The sequence below is a fragment of the Dermacentor silvarum genome, unplaced genomic scaffold (assembly GCF_013339745.2).
Source record: "Dermacentor silvarum isolate Dsil-2018 unplaced genomic scaffold, BIME_Dsil_1.4 Seq462, whole genome shotgun sequence".
Taxonomy (NCBI): domain Eukaryota; kingdom Metazoa; phylum Arthropoda; class Arachnida; order Ixodida; family Ixodidae; genus Dermacentor; species Dermacentor silvarum.
Genome location: NW_023606272.1, coordinates 23,939 through 42,208, shown reverse-complemented (window position 1 = coordinate 42,208; position 18,270 = coordinate 23,939). Strand labels below are relative to the sequence as shown.

The 18,270-nt window shown below is 47.4% G+C and overlaps 1 protein-coding gene across 1 annotated transcript in view; it reads left to right on the top strand.

Annotated features, from left to right (window-relative positions):
* The window catches only part of LOC119435114 (spliceosome-associated protein CWC27 homolog), a 60,542-nt gene extending 48,024 nt beyond the window's left edge, over positions 1-12,518 (top strand). The window contains exon 4 of the mRNA XM_037702056.2: positions 11,957-12,518. Within this exon, the coding sequence (XP_037557984.1) occupies positions 11,957-12,128 (172 nt within the window). The 3' untranslated portion in view covers positions 12,129-12,518. The remainder of the gene's footprint in view (positions 1-11,956) is intronic.
* Positions 12,519-18,270: the final 5,752 nt, after the last annotated feature.

The following is an 18,270-nucleotide window of genomic DNA, read 5'->3' as shown; positions in this document are numbered from 1 at the left end:
GGACACTTTGTGACATTATAGAAAACTGTTTAGTAGTTTACATTCAAACTTTTATACTTGCATTGCTAGGCCACCACTTTGCCTGTTTTTGTGGTTTAAATAGAAAGTTTTAAATTGCATGTCCATAATTGCTACAATGTCTGTTCGACCTTAAATGAAATAATTAACCTAATAAAAGGACTAACTCAACCGCTGTGTAGTTAGCATTGTGAGCGACAGTCTAAAAAGCTCTGCTCACACTAGCTGTCATTAGACAGTCAGCCACATGGCAAACGTGGTATTAATCAAATGCAGAATTCGTGATGGTATAATCGATAAATTGCCCGTCTGAGTTTTTGTAACCTGTGCATTAATATTGGACATGTGGCACAGCGAAAGTGTTCTATTGCTTTAATTCATTGGCCACAAGTCTCTACGGTAAAATCTCATTAATTCAAAATCCAAGGGAGACTGGAATTTATTCAGATAAAATGAAGTTCCAACTAAAGAGCACCACTTTGAATATAGTGCCCAATCAATTGCATGATAGAGTGTGTGAAACCATTATCATAAACAAATCAGAGAGTGCTAGTGTAGGCTTTATTTATTATTTTTACGGAGCCAGTGCAGCCTATTCAAGCAGAGAGAGCAAGTTGACTGATGTGCATCTGAGGTTAATATGTGGTGACCTAATTGCGCTAATTGTAGGAGGTTTTTGGGATATGTTACCATGCAGGCTCTTTATTAAGAGCATCAAAACATCGCTAATTACTGTGCCATTTATTTTTAGCTGTCATGCCAGTATGCAAATGCGGAACTAAGGGGGGCTCGGATGCTGCCCTGTCGACCCAGTTCAAACACACTGCTAACAGTGGCAGCAATCGCTCGGTCATCTCGGTCTTTTTGCAGTAGCCATGTGTGCATTGCGTGTCACCGGGTGCCGCCTATCTACAACATTCCTCCCTGCTATAATTCTCTTAGAGCGAATGCAGGCTATAAGTAACAAGTAATTGTAATAAGTAATAAATCTACAGCATAGCATAGTGCCAAAGGCCTCATGTCAGCAAGCAGAAGTCACGTGAGCTCCCGTTAGCACAACCAATGCCTGCACAGTTGCTCCGCAATGCATGGGAGCTAGAGGTATTGTGGTGGCCCTGTATGTTGTGGGGATTGAGGTGCCTTCGCGCGCCTCGTCCCCCTGCTCGCACGTGACACTCAGCTTGATCTTCGGGAACATGGCGGACACAGCTAGCGCGCCGGAGCTACTTTCCTGCACAAACCGTGCTTCTCCAATTCCTGTGACCTCCATTACCCCTGTCTTGCGCTAGCTGATTCCAGCTTGCGCCTGCAAATTTTCTAACTTCATCAACCCACCTAGTTTTGTGCCGTCCTTGACTGCGCTTCCCTTCTCATGGTATCCATTCTGTAACTCTAATGGTCCACCGGTTATCCATCCTACACATTACATGGCCTGCCCAGCTCTATTTTTTCTGTTTAATGCAAACTAGAATATCAGTTATCCCCGTTTGTTCTCTGATCCACACTGCTCTTTTCCTGTGTCTTAACGTTAGGCCTAACATTTTCATTCCATCGCTCTTTGTGCGGTCCTTAACTTGTTCTCGAGCTTCTTTGTTTCGACTGCGCTTCCCTGCTCTTGGTATCCATTCTGTAACTCTTATGGTGCACCGGTTATCCATCCTACGCATTACATGGCCTGCCCAGCTCCATTTTTTCCGTTTATTGTCAACTAGAATATCGATTATCATCATCATCATCATCACTTGTTTATTTCACCACGAGATACACAAGGTGAAAAGGAGAGCCGGAAAAAAGCCGAAATTTCTTCCGCTTGACAGAGCTCCGGTCTCCCAGACAGGCACGGTAGCGGCTGGTGTACCAATATAATCACGTATAAAATGTTGATATACGAGTATTCTAAGCACAAGTATATGCAGATACTTTCATGTTATTGTATAGAAACTATAGTTAAATACAGTGTGTGAATGACTCGCAGTATACATCACAATCTGTTTTATCTTGCATATTATGGTTTGACACAAACTCAATCGCATATATAGAATGCAAAGCATATATATACACTATATAACATATCTACATACACATATGTACACTCACATATACATGTATAACAAGTTTCACAGAACTATACAATAAACACAAGTTACCATCAGAAACGTTCTTTTTTTTTTTAGAAATCGTTTTACATACTTGTAAATACATCTGCGCATCTATGTTAAAAAAATAGAAAAATAATCTGCATAGGCTGCTGCTTTCGCGACAGATACCCGGCAACATAGCCTAGGGCGTTATCACATCCTAGAAGTTTAGAAGCGCGAAGACGCCCTTTGCAGCATCTAGTTCACAACGCAAGCCCTGCCACGTGGCCTGGGCACAATCGCTGCAGCGGAAACCTGGATGCTGGGTTCATAGTTAAAAGTCTGAACGTATAAACACAACGAGAGTACATCATAAGCCCTGCGGAACTGTTAGATCATTTAACAATACACATCTATAAGAACAGATCCAATTTTTAGTTTTGTTTAGAGATAACACATCAACATTTTGTTGGTTGAAATAGTTAAGCAGGGAAGGTAGTGTATGTTTAAGGCGTTGACAGCCATATTAGTACGCAAGAAAGAGGTCTGCCATGATGCCTGGTGACGATATGAATAGTACTTCTACTTTCTTGTAAAGTTGCCAGGGTTAGGAATGAATCGAGTCTTCCCAACATAGCATTTCTATAGCTTAGTAATGTTTTGAACTATATATGTCACGAACTCTAATTATTCTGTTTTGTTGGAAAAGCTCTTGCGTGTTCAAAAAAGAACGTTTGCTATCGCCCGAATCGCTTTCTTTGAAGTATTTCCAGTATTTTAATTGCGCGGTAGTGTTACCCCATATAAGGGAACAGTAACTGAGGTGTGAATGGAAAAGAGCATGATAATGAGACGCTTACTTTAAAAGGTAATGAACTTCGATTCCGATTTAACACACCAACAACTTTTCGTACCTTTGAGCAAACATGACTAACGTGTTCATTCCAGGACATCTGCGCTGTGAATATTACGCCTAGGGTTTTTATGGATGACGTAATGTTAATTTTATACGGACCCAACACAATATTATCTGGCAATGTAGTAGAACTTCCCGGAGCATGAAAAATAACGCATTTTGTTTTGGTTTCATTGAGGATGAGGCCGTTTGCCTTAGACCATGCTCCAAGTCCATAACAAACAGCTTGCTATAGGGGTTATTTCTTTTAAATCTTTACCTGTGAAGAAAACAGAGCAGTAATCTGCATACGCGATAAATTTACACATATCACTTACTTGTACAATATCATTAATGTAATACAGGAAAAGTATCGGCCAAGGATGCTACCTTGGGCACAACCCGCTGTCAAAGGTTTTATCTGCGATCTGTTCTCATTAATTTCAACAAACTGATGTCGGCTTTCTAAATAAGATCGGATAAGTTCAAGTGTTATTCCTCGGAAGCCGTATTTTTCCAGCTTTATCAGCAGCAATTTATGGTTCACTCTATCAAATGCTTTGCTGTAGTCTAAGTATAACCCTAAAGTCAGAAGTTTTTTTTCAATGTTCTCTAGAATAAGGTCCTTCTGTATACTTAAGGCGGTTTCCGTAGACCGCTTTTTCCTAAACCCGTGTTGACAGTCGGTTAGCAAGCTATGTTTTTGGGAAAAATTATCAATACGAAGTTGACTATTTTTCGAGTCCCTTTGATAGCACAGGAAGTATAGAAACCGGTCGATAATTTCCAATATTATTTTGTCCCCTCCTTTATGAATAACTATAACTCTTGCTACTGCATATTGCGCGGGAAAACTCCAGTTGAAGGGAAATATTAAAAATGTGCATTACTGCAGGTGCAAGTAAGTCTATGACGTACTTAATGGCCTAATTTCTATCATCTACGTCTCGGCTATGGCTGTTTTTCAAGGATGAAAATGTTGTAATCACCTCAGGGATGCTAGTAGGCTTTAGGAATAAGATTCTCTTAATGAAGTTGTATGCATTGTATCTTGAATGTCGTGATCGACGCATCCTAATTTGACAAAGAAATTGTTAAAATGGTTCGCAAGTTCTGTACCACCTACAAAAGCGCCATCAATATTCAACGTATCTGTTCGTGTATCGACTGGCTTCCGATTTAGTGATTCGTTTATTTTTTTCATACTTTGTCGCTTCTGCGCATACATTCACTGTTAAATATACGGCTGTAGTAGTCATTTTTCGCCTTTTCTTTTTCTTTGTTCAATTTATTCCTAAACTGTTTATATTCTTTCCACTTTGACAAGTCCTTCGACTTGATAAAAGACTGATAAAGCTTATTTTTTTGGTTGATTTGCCTAACGAATTCCTTCGATATCCATGGCTTGCGCGACTTTCTTCGAATCCGATAGTTTTCAAGCGGAAATGATTTGTAATATATCGTTTTGAGTTTGCTCATAAACTTATCGTATGACTCATTGGCATCTTCAAGCGCAAAAATATCACTCCAGTCTATTTCGCGCACGGCTTCTCTGAATTTGTCTAACGTTTGAGCCGATATCTTGCGGTACGTTGTCTTTTCAGTGCACGCACGTTTAATGGAGCCTTTACGTTCTAGAAAAAGATATATAGGCATATGATCGCTGATATCACAGCTTATGACTCCCGATGCCGTGCTATCGATAGTCGAGTTTATATTGTCTGATTTTCCTTTTTTGTACGAACGTGCATGATGCCGATAACATGCAGGTTAGGACAACTAAGTTTGTTGCACACTTAATTGCACCGCCTTTGACATACCTTTGCAACCGAATGCGCATTTCTGAAAATTATGCAACAGGAAAGTGACTAATATTTAAGGGTGGTGACAAAAATCTTTTCAAAACTACCGACCTATTTTTTCTAAAGATTTCCCAAAGCTATTACTCTATGGACGGCATAATTTTCGAAACAGTCGATACTCAGTACTTTCCAACACTGTTTCACAAACCATTTCTACCGAAACAGCTTTATTAACGCAGAAGGAATTAATCTTGCACAATATTTACAGTAACAACCTGTAAAGGCGTTTATTAGGCACCAGCCTTTTGGACCGACCGTTAGTTCAAGGCCCGAGATCTCAGCACGAGCGGCGTTTCTCGAGGAGAGCGCAGGAGGGATCGACCCACTAGAAAGGGCTGGAGAGCATGACCCACTATGGCGTTCGTATCCTTCGCTACAATCACCCCTGGGAGTGAAAAGGGAGCCGTCGGGCGACCTAACAGCTGGTGACTATGAGTGGGTCATACTAGGTCTTGAGGCGCTTGACGTTGACAATGTCGCGTTCACGACGGCACATGTCCATAGAAGGTTCAACTGGTTCGATCATGTAGTTGACGGGAGATGCGCGTTCAATGATACGGTAGGGGCCTTCATACTTGGGCACTAGTTTGGATGAGAGACCAGGTGTAGCGGAAGGAACCGAGAGCCACACAAGCACTCCAGGAAGGAAGGTGGGTGCAGAAGTGGTGTCACCGCGTGTGCTCTTCTGGCGCTCTTGGTCACTGGATGTAAAGACCCGTGCGAGATCGCGGCACTCTTCAGCATGTCTTGCCGTGTCGGAAATGGGCGCACATTTGCATGCATCCGGCCGGTACGGTAGAATTGTGTCGATGGTGTGCGACGGGTGCCGATCGTACAGTAGGAAAAAAAGCTGAGAAGCCAGTGGTGCTCTGAGTAGCGGTGTTATAGGCGTAAGTGACGAAGGGCAGAATGGCGTCCCAATTAGAATGGTCGGAGGCGATGTACATAGCAAGCATGTCCCCGAGGGTACGGTTGAAGCGTTCGGTAAGGCCATTGGTTTTGGGGTGGTACGCCGCAGTTGTGCGATGAAGAACGTGGCACTCCTTGAGAATGGCTTCAACTACCGGACAGAAAGACACATCCGCGATCACTAAGCAGTTCCTGGGGTGGCCCATGTCGCAAGATGAATCGTCGAAGCAAGAAGGAGGCAACATGCGCGCTGTAGCTGCCAGTAGAGCGGCAGTTTCGGCGTATCGCGTCAGGTGGTCGACTGCCACAATGGCCCAGCGATTCCAGCCGACGTCAGTGGAAGGGGCCCATACAAATAGATGCCGACGCGTCCAAACGGCCGGGTAGGGCAAGGTAAAGGTTGCAGACCGGCTGGCGAAAGGCGGGGTGAAGATTTCCGGCACTGGCAATCGGGACAAGAGTGAACGAACTTGAGAACGTAGCTGTACATCCCGCGCCAGTAATACCACTGTTGAAGACGCTGGTAAGTCTTGAAAACGACGGAGTGCACACACTGTGGATCAGCGTGGAAAGCTGTGCATACTTCGGAACGCAGACTGCGGGGTACCACTAACAACCACTGGCGTCCGTCGGGTTATAATTGCTTCGGTGAAGCAGGTTGTCGCGAATGGCAAAGTGATGTGCTTGGCGACGCAAGTGCTAGTGCTTGGTTGTGCCGACGAACCAGAAAGCAAGTCTAGAAGGGAGGCAATCCAATGGTCCTTGCGCTGCTCAGAAGCGATGGTGTTAAGGTCGAGCGAAACAATAATCTCGGATAGGGAAGAGCAGGTATTGTCAGGCAAGGGAGAGCGCGAGAGGGCGTCGGCGTCAGAATGCTGGCGTCCGTTGCGGTACAGCACGCGGATATCGTAGTCCTGCAAGCGAAGTGCCCATCGAGCAAGACGGCCAAAAGGGTCCTTCAAGGACGAAAGCCAACGTAGTGCATGGTGGTCCGGGACGACGTCTGCAAAACGGACGGCCATATAAATAAGGTCGGAACTTAGTCAGAGCCCAGATGATGGCTAAGCATTCTTTTTCTGTCACACTGTAATTTGTCTCAGCTTTCGTAAGCGTGCGACTTGCATAGGCGACGACATATTCAGGAAACCCTTGTTTGCGTTGGGCAAGAACAGCGCCGAGGCCAACGCCGCTGGCATCTGTATGCACCTCAGTAGTAGCTGTTGGATCGTAGTGGCGCAAAATTGGCGGGGATGTAAGCAGATAACTCAGCTTTGTGAAGGCCTCGTCGCACTGGGACGACCACGAAGTGAGGGGCCCGTTGTGTGCAAGCAGTTTCGTCAGGGGTGGGATGATGGCGGCGAAATTGCGAATACAATGTCTGAAGTAAGAACACAGACCTATGAAACTACGCAATTCTTTGACGGATGTTAGCTTAGGGAATTCGGTGACGGCCCGAAGCTTGGCTGGATCGGGGAGTATCCCATCCTTGGATACGACGTAACCGAGGATCGTCAGTTGCCGAGCTGCAAATCGGCACTTCTTGAGGTTTAGTTGTAGGCCTGCGTTTGTTAAGCACGTCAAAACACACCGTAGGCGTTGAAGGTGTGTTGTGAAGTCTGGCGCAAAAACAACACCGTCATCAAGGTAGCACAAGCATGTGTGCCACTTCAAGCCACGCAGAACGGTGTCCATCATGCGCTCAAAAGTTGCGGGTGCATTACAAAGCCCAAAAGGCATTACGTTAAATTCGTATAAGCCGTCGGGTGTTACAAAAGCTATCTTTGGCCGATCGACGTCAGCCATGGGTACTTGCCAATACCCTCAGCGCAGATCTAAAGATGAAAATAATTCTGCGCCTTGTAGACTGTCAATGGCGTCGTCTATGCGCGGGAGAGGGTGTACGTCCTTGTGTGTGATCTTGTTTAGGCGCTGGTAGTCAACACAGAACCGCACAGAATCTTTCTTCGTAACGGGTACCACAGGGGATGCCCCTGGACTGTTGGAAGGTCGTATCACCTCGCGACGAAGCATGTCGTCGACTTGTTCGTTGATTACATGACGCTCTGCAGGAGATGCACGATACGGGCGTTGCCGCAATGGCGGTTGCGAGCCAGTGTCGATGCGGTGAGTAACAGTTGATGTCCGGCCTAGGGAAGATTGCTCGACATCAAAGAAGAACGGAATTCTTCCAAGAGGCACACAAGTTGAGATCACTGGACCGGTGTAAGGTCATTGGCAATAGAAGAATCAAACACATCACTGGACGGTCCCTCACAGGCAGAAATAGCGGTGAGCGCACTAGAACTAGCGCAGTAATTTTCATCGGGCACGTCCATAGCTTGCACGTCTTCAATCTCTTCGACATTGCCTAGACATTCCCCGCGGAGCAGCATGACAGGGTATGGGAACGGGTTTCAAACGAAAATGGTGCTGTAGCCCTGCTTGATGTCCACTGTCGCAAAAGGTAGCAGCAGGCCTGTCCGAGTAAGGAAGCGGTCAGATGGAGACAGCAGCGCAACAGCGTCTGAGATTGCGCTGCAGTACATGGGCACGACTGTTAACGCGCGGGGAGGAACGTGGGTGTGGTCGTGGACAATTAGCTTCCTCGACAGGGAAGTATTGTCGGTGATCAGCAAATCTAACAGCGGCGAGAGTTCCATCTCGACCCGTGCGCAATTGATAACGGCATTGTGGCGCGAGAGGAGAATCCCAGCCGAGGATAACGTCGTGAGAACACGAGGTAACAACACGAGCAGTGCAAGCCGCTAAGGAGTGGATATGCTGAGCACTGGCTGTGCGGAGGGACAGTCCAGAAAGGAGCGTCGTGACTTTCCGAAGTAGACTGCAAAGCTTAGCGTCCAAACATACGGCGGCTCCTGTGTCCACGAGTGCAGATGCGCAAACACCGTCAACAAACACTTCGATCACATTTGAAGGACTGCGTTGAGGACTTTCACGTTTCGACGGCGCCGCAGCCCTTGCCTCTTGGACTGCGACGATTAGTTTTCCTCGTCCAGCGTTACGGGACGGGGTCGCATCGGCGACACTGAGCGACAGCGTGGAGACGGTGAACGGCGGGTAGTTGGCGTCGGGCGCAGAGTCGGTGACAAATGGGAGCTGAATGGGGTTCTTAATGTGGACGGTTGAACTGGCTTGTCACGGCTGATGCGGCGCTAGGCGGCTGAGCGCGATTACAATAACGAGCGACGTGACCGGCATAGCCGCACGCAAAGCATATCGGCGGTTGTCGGAAGTACGCCATCGGTTAGCTGGGGCAGGTCCCATCCATGTAAGAGGTCACGTTGTACAGGGCGGATGCTGTTATGTCAGCACACAAAAGCTCGGCGCAAGAAACCGGAAAGCCTCATGAGCAGTCAGTGGGCAATATCACCCATGGAAGAACTCAGTGTCGACATTATCAGGCCCTTGCCATCTACACCTCGGGGCCACAAATACTTGCTGGTAGTTATTGATAAATTTACCAAATTCCCAGAGATTTTCCCTCCACATGCAGCAACAAGTACAAAAATACTGGAGTGGCACCATGGCCCATTTGTGGCCATCACCAGCAACAATGGCAAGCCTTTTGTTAGCACACTATGGCGCAACCTCTTGAAGCACTGGGACATCAAAGATCGTCACACGGTGCCTTACCGGCCGGCTGGCCAAATGGTGGAGCGTCACAATGGCACAATTAAGCAATGTCTACGGGCATAATGCTACAACCACAAAGACTGGGACTGGATATCAAAGCACAAAGACTGGATATCTGAGATTGGCCTTGCCATGTGTACTGCCGAGAGCGTTATCACCGCATATACTCCAGCATGTTGTGTTACAGCCGCGAGTTACGCACCCCATGGGAACCTGCAAGTGACGAGGACACGGAGCCTCCGAAAGCAGCACACCATGCACTTGCTGCAGAACTTCAGCGGTGCCTTGGAGAGGCCCTCCAACATGCTCAGACGCATCAGGAAGCTGCTTGGAAGGTGCAGAAATCCTGTTACGACCGTCATCGGCGGCCAACGACCATCCAAGAGGGTGACCTTGTGCTCCATGATTCTCACACCTTGAGTGATGCGGCTAAAGGCGTTTCGGCAAAATTGGCACCGTGGCGAAGTGGACTTTATTGTGTACTAAACGATTAGGTGACAGTGACTTTGTTTTGAGCGATCCTACTACAGGACGTCATCGGACTACTGCCCACGCGGATCAATTGATGCTCTACCATGAGCCATTGCTTCTCCCTACCAGCACGGCTTCATAATTCGAGGGGGGAGTGTTGTGACGTGCAAGGGCAAGCGAGCCCAAGACCCACGATGAGGAGCCACGGTTCTCGGAGGCCAAGGGCGGGATCAACAGACGGAGCGGATGAGAGGTGGCGCAAGTGCGGGAAAGCCAGCGGCGGGAGTGAGTGTGTGCGCGCGGGCGGAGCAAAACGAGGGAACGCAGAGTGGTGCAGTGTGCATAGTTGGTGTGCGAGAATAAAGGATAAGTTCGGGACGAACGTGTGGCGTGTCGTCGATCGTGACAAACTGTTGCTTTGCCTTGTGTTAAACTTGGATCAGATACAATCGAAGTAGTGGATTGTGTAAAGGATTTAGGTGTGTACTTTTCTAGTAGCCTAACTTGGAAAGAGCACGTGGTTGAAATACACAAATGACTGTGCAAGTGTTTATTGGGGTAATAAATAGAAATGATATCTCCTACCTGAACGCATAAAACCTTTTCTGTATAAATCCTTAATCTTATTCCAATTTAATTATGCTCACCTGGTTTGGGGAACGACAACGAAAAAAAGACTGTTTATAATTTTACAGAAGAAATTGAAGGTAATAACAAATGCTTCTTTTAATTCTCACAGGCAAGAGATGTTTGATCGCCATCGAATATTGAAAATTTATCACCTCTGTAACTAGCACAATCGTACTTCATAGCTAATAGACAAAATAACTTGTTCTGTTGATGGTAAAGAAAAGCCAGTACTGTATTTTCCGGTCTATAAGTCGCACCTTTGTATAAAATGCACCCCCTCAAAACGGCAGTTTTCCGCGAAAAAGAAAAACGTATATAAGTCACGCCGGTGTATAAGACGCGCCTGTTCATTTTGTAAACAATTTTAAAAAATTACAGTGACGCTTCACTCCGTGAACGTGGGGACGCGCAAGCGTATGGGTTTTTCACTCCAGGTGCATTTCTGCTGTCGTGGTTGCCGCGAAGTTCCGTATAAAGTTTGAGGGTGAAACATCGTCCCCTCGCACCGTATGCTGTATGTGCGAGCATGTATGTGCATGTATGTGTATGTGTGAGCATACATACTGCATGCTTTATATGCGAGTATGTGTATGTGCAGCTTTTACTCTGGTAGCAACTGCGTAGGTTGCGCAGCATCGCACCGCATCTTGTCAGCAATCTCCATATGCGACTTCGGGGTCAGTCTGCCGCTTGCTTGCTGCTCCGTCCTTCTCACACGCTGCTCCGTCCTTCTCACACGGTGCTCGGGAACTCGATCACGAGAAGAACCCGGTACCTCGATAGCGCGTACAGAACCCGTAGCAATTAAGTCAACCCACGCTTCGCGTAGCCATAACATTGAATCTGATTGCGATGACAGTTTTTCTGAAAAAAAAAAGTACCTAAGTCATTCTATAAGACGCACCGACGAAAAATTCAGAAAAAGAATGTGTCTTATACACCGGAATATACGGTGTATAATGAGAATACTGCTGACCTTACCCAGTTATCGTGAAAAACATTATATGACATCTTTCTCTCAACGAATAAAGTTACTGATTCTTTGTTATCATAATTACTTGTTGAGGTGTCAAACTAAAGTCCCTAGATTTCCTGCTCTTTCTTAAGTAGCGACATCTACTCGTTCGGCCGCCATTATCTTCCGAGATAGCATGCGACCATCAATGGCTGCTGCTATCTACGCTGCTCGCAGCAGCGTGCAAGTGATTGCGGGGAAACAGCGTTGGGAAGAACATGGCTGCCAGAATGACCGTCACCCAATGAGATTCGTCGGCGGTGCTTCAAAGCTTGTCGCTGCTTAAAGAAAGCAAAAATATCTAGGGACTTTATCTTAAACAATGTATTTGCTTCTGTTAAAATGTGTGATCTTGTTGTGCAAAGAAAATTCTCTGTACGAATTAAGTCCCCCTTTGCGTTACACTTTTGCGAATGTGTTGCAGGCTGTCGCACCAACTGCGTTTTGCTGAGCAAGGCCCTGTGCTGGCGAGAGACGCGAGCGTGGTGGATGCTGAGGAGGCATACAGCATTGATGACCCACGTAATGCCATGAACGAGAGGCGCCGCAAGCATCGTGAACACAGTGGTGATAGGCACCACAAGCGTCACAGGTAGCCGACTCGTCTGCACTGTTTTCAATTGGCCTAAAGACCTGGTATAGCAGCAGTGTGAAGAAAATCATCGATACCCCACTGTGTAAAACCGTTCTTCCTTTTGTGGTGCCTTTCAAAGATGCCTGTTGTCATACGGTGCTGCCAGTGTTTAGCCATCAGCTTGCTGTCTTGTTAGCCGAGTGTGGCTGGCGGGCTATTTCCTTTTTTTGGCATGTTTCCAGAATTCTGTGTTTTGGTTATCAGTGACAGCCACTGAAGTGAACCACATTGCGTCAAAGCTCAATGTTTTTCTCACTATAAGGTGGGTCGCATCGTGACTGGAAACATGCTCTGTGTCTGATCACTTGGGTGCGTTTGGTGTTTAACGACAAAATAAACTGTGTTTTTTTTGTGCAATGAAAATAAATTGCACACAAGGAGCAATTTGTGGGAATGTCAGTTCTTTTAGTTGCCAAGATATTTAGTGCATGTTGCCGAGTGCTTTTTTACTTCACCATTATATTGTTATCTCATGCTTCCTGAATTTTATCAAATGCTGTGTTGTTTTTGCCAGCTGGTTAGAAAGGGCATGAGCATACAAAGCAATACCAAGACGTCTCTGTGCTTTTGAGAAAGGCTTATCATGTCAGAGTAGCACATTGTATGCAAGGTAAAGGAAAGGTAAGACGCCATAGTTTATTTATAATAGGCCTGTGCGAATCGTTGGTATTTTTAAATATTCGATTGAATATTATGCTATTCGATATTCCCTTCTACTCAAATTGTAGCATTCCAAGTTCGAATATACATATTTTCTGTGTATAAGCCATACTCCCAATACAGCACCCCGAAAAGAAAAAAAATACATTGCGCATATAACCCACAGAAATAACTGCATATAACACGTGAATTTTAACACGAAAGTGTTTATGCCGGGGTCCACCAAGACTTCACTGACGTATTTCCGTCACGGAAATACGTCAGCTTACAATGTACACGAACATAATACAAAGAAAGAAACCAGAAGAAAAAGTTCCACAAACATGCAAAATTTGGAAATCGAACCCACGACCTCTCGGTCCGCGACGATAGATCGCCGAGCGTTTAACCCATTGCGCCACAAACGCATTTGCAGAGAGCTACACAGACGCGCCTTATATATCTAACACTCCTCCGTGTGCCCGCGCTCTTGCTCGGGGCGGTGCCGCCGCCTACGAGCAGAAAAGAGAAGTACTGCATTATGACACTAACGCGCACCGACAGTGAACGCTTCGGTGGTCTCAGCACTATGACGCCTCGATGCCAGCATTCGAAGGGACGCTGGCATCAAGAAGCACTACCAACGCCAGGTGGCGTTCACCGTACTCAGCACAGCGGAGCGTGGCCTCCGCAATTAGCTCTGAAAATGTTTCTGAAGTTGATCGCGGAGGCTGCAATTACGACGCGCTGTACGCGCTGATTTGACTCGGTGACGATTCAGTTACGTGCTTTGTCTTGCGCGTTGTATTAGTGTCAGTTACGTGCTTCGTCTTTCGCGTTGTGCTAGCGTGTGCAGCGTAGTGCAGCTTCCATATGCACGACGGTTGCTCATGGTCATCGACGTTGGTAGTCGTGATGGAGGAGACGTGCCACCAGGCGTCACGTGGGTGCATCAATGCCTAAGGGCGCTTTAGCCACAAAACACCATAGACATTATATCAATGTGCAATAAACATTACACTACTTTGTGAAGACACGTTTCACTTTCGTGTTCTATACCGATTCCTATATAAGAGGGATCAACCACATTTTTTTGTACAGCCTCCCTTCACGGATGCAGAAATTGTTCATGTCATATTCTTCAGCCAGCTGCTCCGTTTCCAACCTCTTCGGCGACGCTTGTGAACCTTAGCCATACAGCTGGTTTCACGGCAGCAAGGCTCATGCTGCCGGTCACCACACTTCAAGTCGAAATTCACATATAACTCGCATCCTGATTCTCTGTTAAATTTTTTAAGCATTTTTTGTTTGTGCCCCTAAGAATGAAACAGGTGAAGCTCGCGTGTAGACGGAAAGCATCAAGCTGAATTTGCGCAACACAGCATTAACTGCTGGTAGCGTGCAGTCAATGTTCAGCATCATGACGACGCATGATGGGTGAACGCGAAATGCTCCCACGGCCTCAACCAGCCCAAAATTTTAAGCAGGCTGAAGTAGAACCGTGACGTAGCCTGTAAACAAATTTTCTATGTGTAGAGGTTGACACTCTACAATGGGGAACTTATTGGAGCCACCATCTATGCGATCTTTGTGTTCGCATGCAGTTGAATAAACAGTTGTTCAGGTTCAGCGAGGACTGGTGGTCTCGTTTGAGGTCTCCCGAGACTACGCTGTGGTTACCGCCCTCCGAGGGCCGTGAACCTAACATGGTGTCAGAAGTGGTGAAATACCGCCTTCGAGCTTAGCCACGTCACCAACATGTCCACCAAGCGTCCAACCCGAAGTGGTTTGGCATCTCCCTCTAGGTGTCGGAACCATCGACTTCAGGAACTGGCCGACGTGGAAAAACTGCTTTGAGGACTACGCCGCAGTCTCTGAACTCGAGAGTGCATCGGAGGAGACACAGGTGTGTTCGCTCCGGTATTGTATGGGCCCCGAAGCGCGTCCACTCCTTGACACATTCTCACTTGATGCTGCGTCCCCTCGGCTCGTTTAAAGCCTTTGTCGATAGTTTCACCAAGCGCTTGTGCATCCAAGTAATGAGGTGAACGAGTCGTTGCATTTGCACAGATGTGTACAGCAACCAGACGAGAGCGTCTATATATACTACCCCGAACTAGCAGGTTGGCAAAACGCTGCGCCTACCCCTCAACTGCAGTCGAAGAAAGGCTGGTACGAGACAGATTTGTCGTCAGCCTGCGGGACTCGCGTCTGTCGGATCAGCTGTGCCGAAACGCTAAACTCACTCTCAAAGAGGCATGAACGCAGGCACACCAGGCAGAAGACGTTGACAAGGAAAAGCGGCAGTCGCAAGCTGACACTAGCTCGGACGGCTCCCACACTCCGAATATGGACGCCACCAGCAAGACACTAAGCCTCCTTTTGAACGCCGCTGCGGAGATATGCTCACCTGCGGATTCTTTGACTGCGCGTCTCATCTTTGCACGCAGTGTCCAGCTCGCTCTGCAACTTTTATAAGGGACACTTTGCAGAAGTTGTCGCTCGCAGAAATCGAAGCATAGGTCGGCTCGATTCAATTGAATGCTGTCGGGATGATGGCCAAGTCGATGGTAGTGGACGTCACCGTGGACGACTGCACAACACAGTTTAAAGTCTACTCCGGAGCCGAGGTCTCTGCTATTCCATATGACTTCCCCAAACTTCCTGCCAAGCTCAACAAGGTTGACTTGCTACTTACTGGGCCTGGAGGTCAGCCGCTGTGGGTACTTGGTTCATATGCAGCCCTACTCCTGTGGCACGGGAAGACATGCTCCCAGCGGCTCTGTCATTGAGTCTCTCTCTGTTCCTCTTCTGGGACTACCGACAATACAAGCCCTCAATGTTGTGAGATTCCTTGGTGAAGTGCAGGCTCCTGAAGTATCACTGCACGCTGAACTCTATCCCCGGGCTTGTCACCATCAAGGACAAATATAAAATGCGCTTGAAACCAGATGCCACTCCATTCTCCCCCAGTGTACCTCGTCCGATTCCTATCCCGTTATACAAAATTGTTAGGCGTGAGCTCAGCAAGCTGAAAGGAACAGAGTAATTCACCGCATCTACAGACCTATGGCCGTGGTGTTCCGGACTTGCGGTTCGTCTTGAAGGCTTTGGGACACCACATCCTTCCTACAGCTGATGCAAGTCCTCAGACATAACGGTGACGCATCTGTGTTCTCAAAGCTGGACGCAACTGTAAGTTTCCATCAAGTGAAACTGTTCGCGGACTCGCAAGAGCTCACAACTTTTATAACCCCATTTGGTCGATACTTGCTTCTGCCACCTTCCATTTGGCATTATCTCGGCACCTGAATATTTCCAGAAGCAGATGGCTAGAATTCTGGAAGGACAGGAAGGGGTTGCAAATATGATTGATGACATAATCGTCTTCGGACGCACTCGACAGGAACATCATGTCCTAGTTACCCAAGGTCTGTCTCATCTTGCCAAGGCTGGGATCACACTGAACCAACAAATGCTTATTTGGGGTGTCTGAAGTCCCGTTTCTCGGAGTCATTCTGTCTGCAGAAGGTATCAGGCCAGACCCACGCAAGGTCCAGAGTGTCAGGACCATGGAAGCACCAAAAGATGTTGCAGGTGTCCAACGTCTGCTTGGAGTGGTGAACCATCTCGTCAGGTTTCTACCACACATCTCTGACATTGCTACACCAATTAGAGCGTCGTCAACAAGTCTTCTCGCTGGACTTGGCTATATGAACAAGAGGCTACCTTTGTCAAGGTGAAGGAGCTACTGACGTCAGATAGGTGTATGGTTAAGTACCATCTATTATATGCCGCACCGTCTCAGCTGATGCTAGCTCATTTGGACTAGGAGCGGTCCTGCTGCAGATGCAGCCGTCAGGTGAGCGCCATCCTGTCGCTTTTGCCTCGAGCAATGATGAACACAGAACTGAGCTATAAGCAGCGGGTGGCGTGCTGGTAAACATGGCGCGAATGGCATGTAAAGCATATGACGGGATGAAGGCGCTCATGGTGCTTCCAATGGGCTTTAAGGCCTGACGTACCGGAAAACGCATTTCGTGTGTCTGCTTTTGAGAAAGGTCGTCACTTGTATGAGGCAGATCACATTCATGCCATCAGGTAATATATAAAGTAGAAAACTAGTGCGAATTGCGATGCGGATGCACCCCGCGAACAGAGCTCACCACGACCAGCAAGCTAAGGCGTGGAACTCCAGCAGTTATATTCCAGATGTTATTTTGCTGTGCACGTTAACATTGTCAATATTTAATCATGTAAATAGAGGAAGAACACAAAAATTATAGAAAAAAAAGCAGGCGTGTGTCTTCATTTTCTGATCTTTATTTATTTATTTTAACAGCGAAGCTGTTTAAGCCAGCCGTAATTTGTGGTTCGTATCGAGAAACTGAAGCGCCGGAGCCATGGGAACCAGGAGAGCGGCGCGAGGCATGCACACGCGGTCTCCTTCTCGCCAGCTCCCTCCCTTCCTGACCCCCGCCTCTCTCCTCTCCGTGGCGTGCTGAGCCAGGAGAAAAAAAAAAAAGGCGAAAGCTTGCACTAGGCCGCGCAAAGCTCAAGACACAGTGAAGCTGGCCGATTGATATCGAGCGCATAGCCTCCAACGCGTTCGGCGTCGGCAAACAACAGCGTCCTTGGAACTGTGCCAACCTTGGTTAGCCTGCCTGCGTTTGTGGCATGCCAGGAACGCTGTTGCTCGTAGGCGCCAACGCGTCCAGCGCTAGTCACACGAAATGTCGCGAAAGGGAAGATACCTCCGAAAATGATCGCTCGAGAATACCTTCCTACAGGCGTAGTTAACACCTAGTTAACACTAACCAAGTTAACACCTAGCAGCAAGCAAGTTAATACCTAGCAGTAGCAGCCATTAGGACTTGAAGATCGCTGTGCCTAAGCTTTGCATGACCGAGTGCGAACTTGCCCGTTTTAATACTTCGCCTTGATACCTGATGCATGTCAATACGCACCACACTGTGCTGTAAGCAGCAGCCGCTAGAGTAGAACCCCCCCTCCCTCCCTTGATGGCCTCATCTCCGTGCCTCGTGTGCACGAGATTGATCGTCGGCTGACCGTTGCAAGCTTTCACTCGCACATATAGTGTACGGCACGCGCCGACGGTGTTATTGTGTTTGGACTTATACAGAAGATCACGGCAATGACGACGGCAGAAATTCGCTTGGAGTGTCTATATAATTGCTATAGCAGCATTCACTTCTCTCCTCATGTCATGCCGCACACGCAGCCGCAGCTGGGTCGGGCCTCCAAGATCTCTGGTACATGCCCAGGTCGTGCATTCACTTCGCCCTCTCCCTGCGGCCCACCGCGCAGGCTGGCAGCTGGGCGTGGCATCCGAGATCACATTGGCATTGGTGTAGCTTGTGGGGATGCGCGACTCTCACGCGTCTCCTGTGGTCCGGCTTCACCGCATAGCTAAGTGCTGGCGGTGGTCGTAGTGGTTGCGGCGC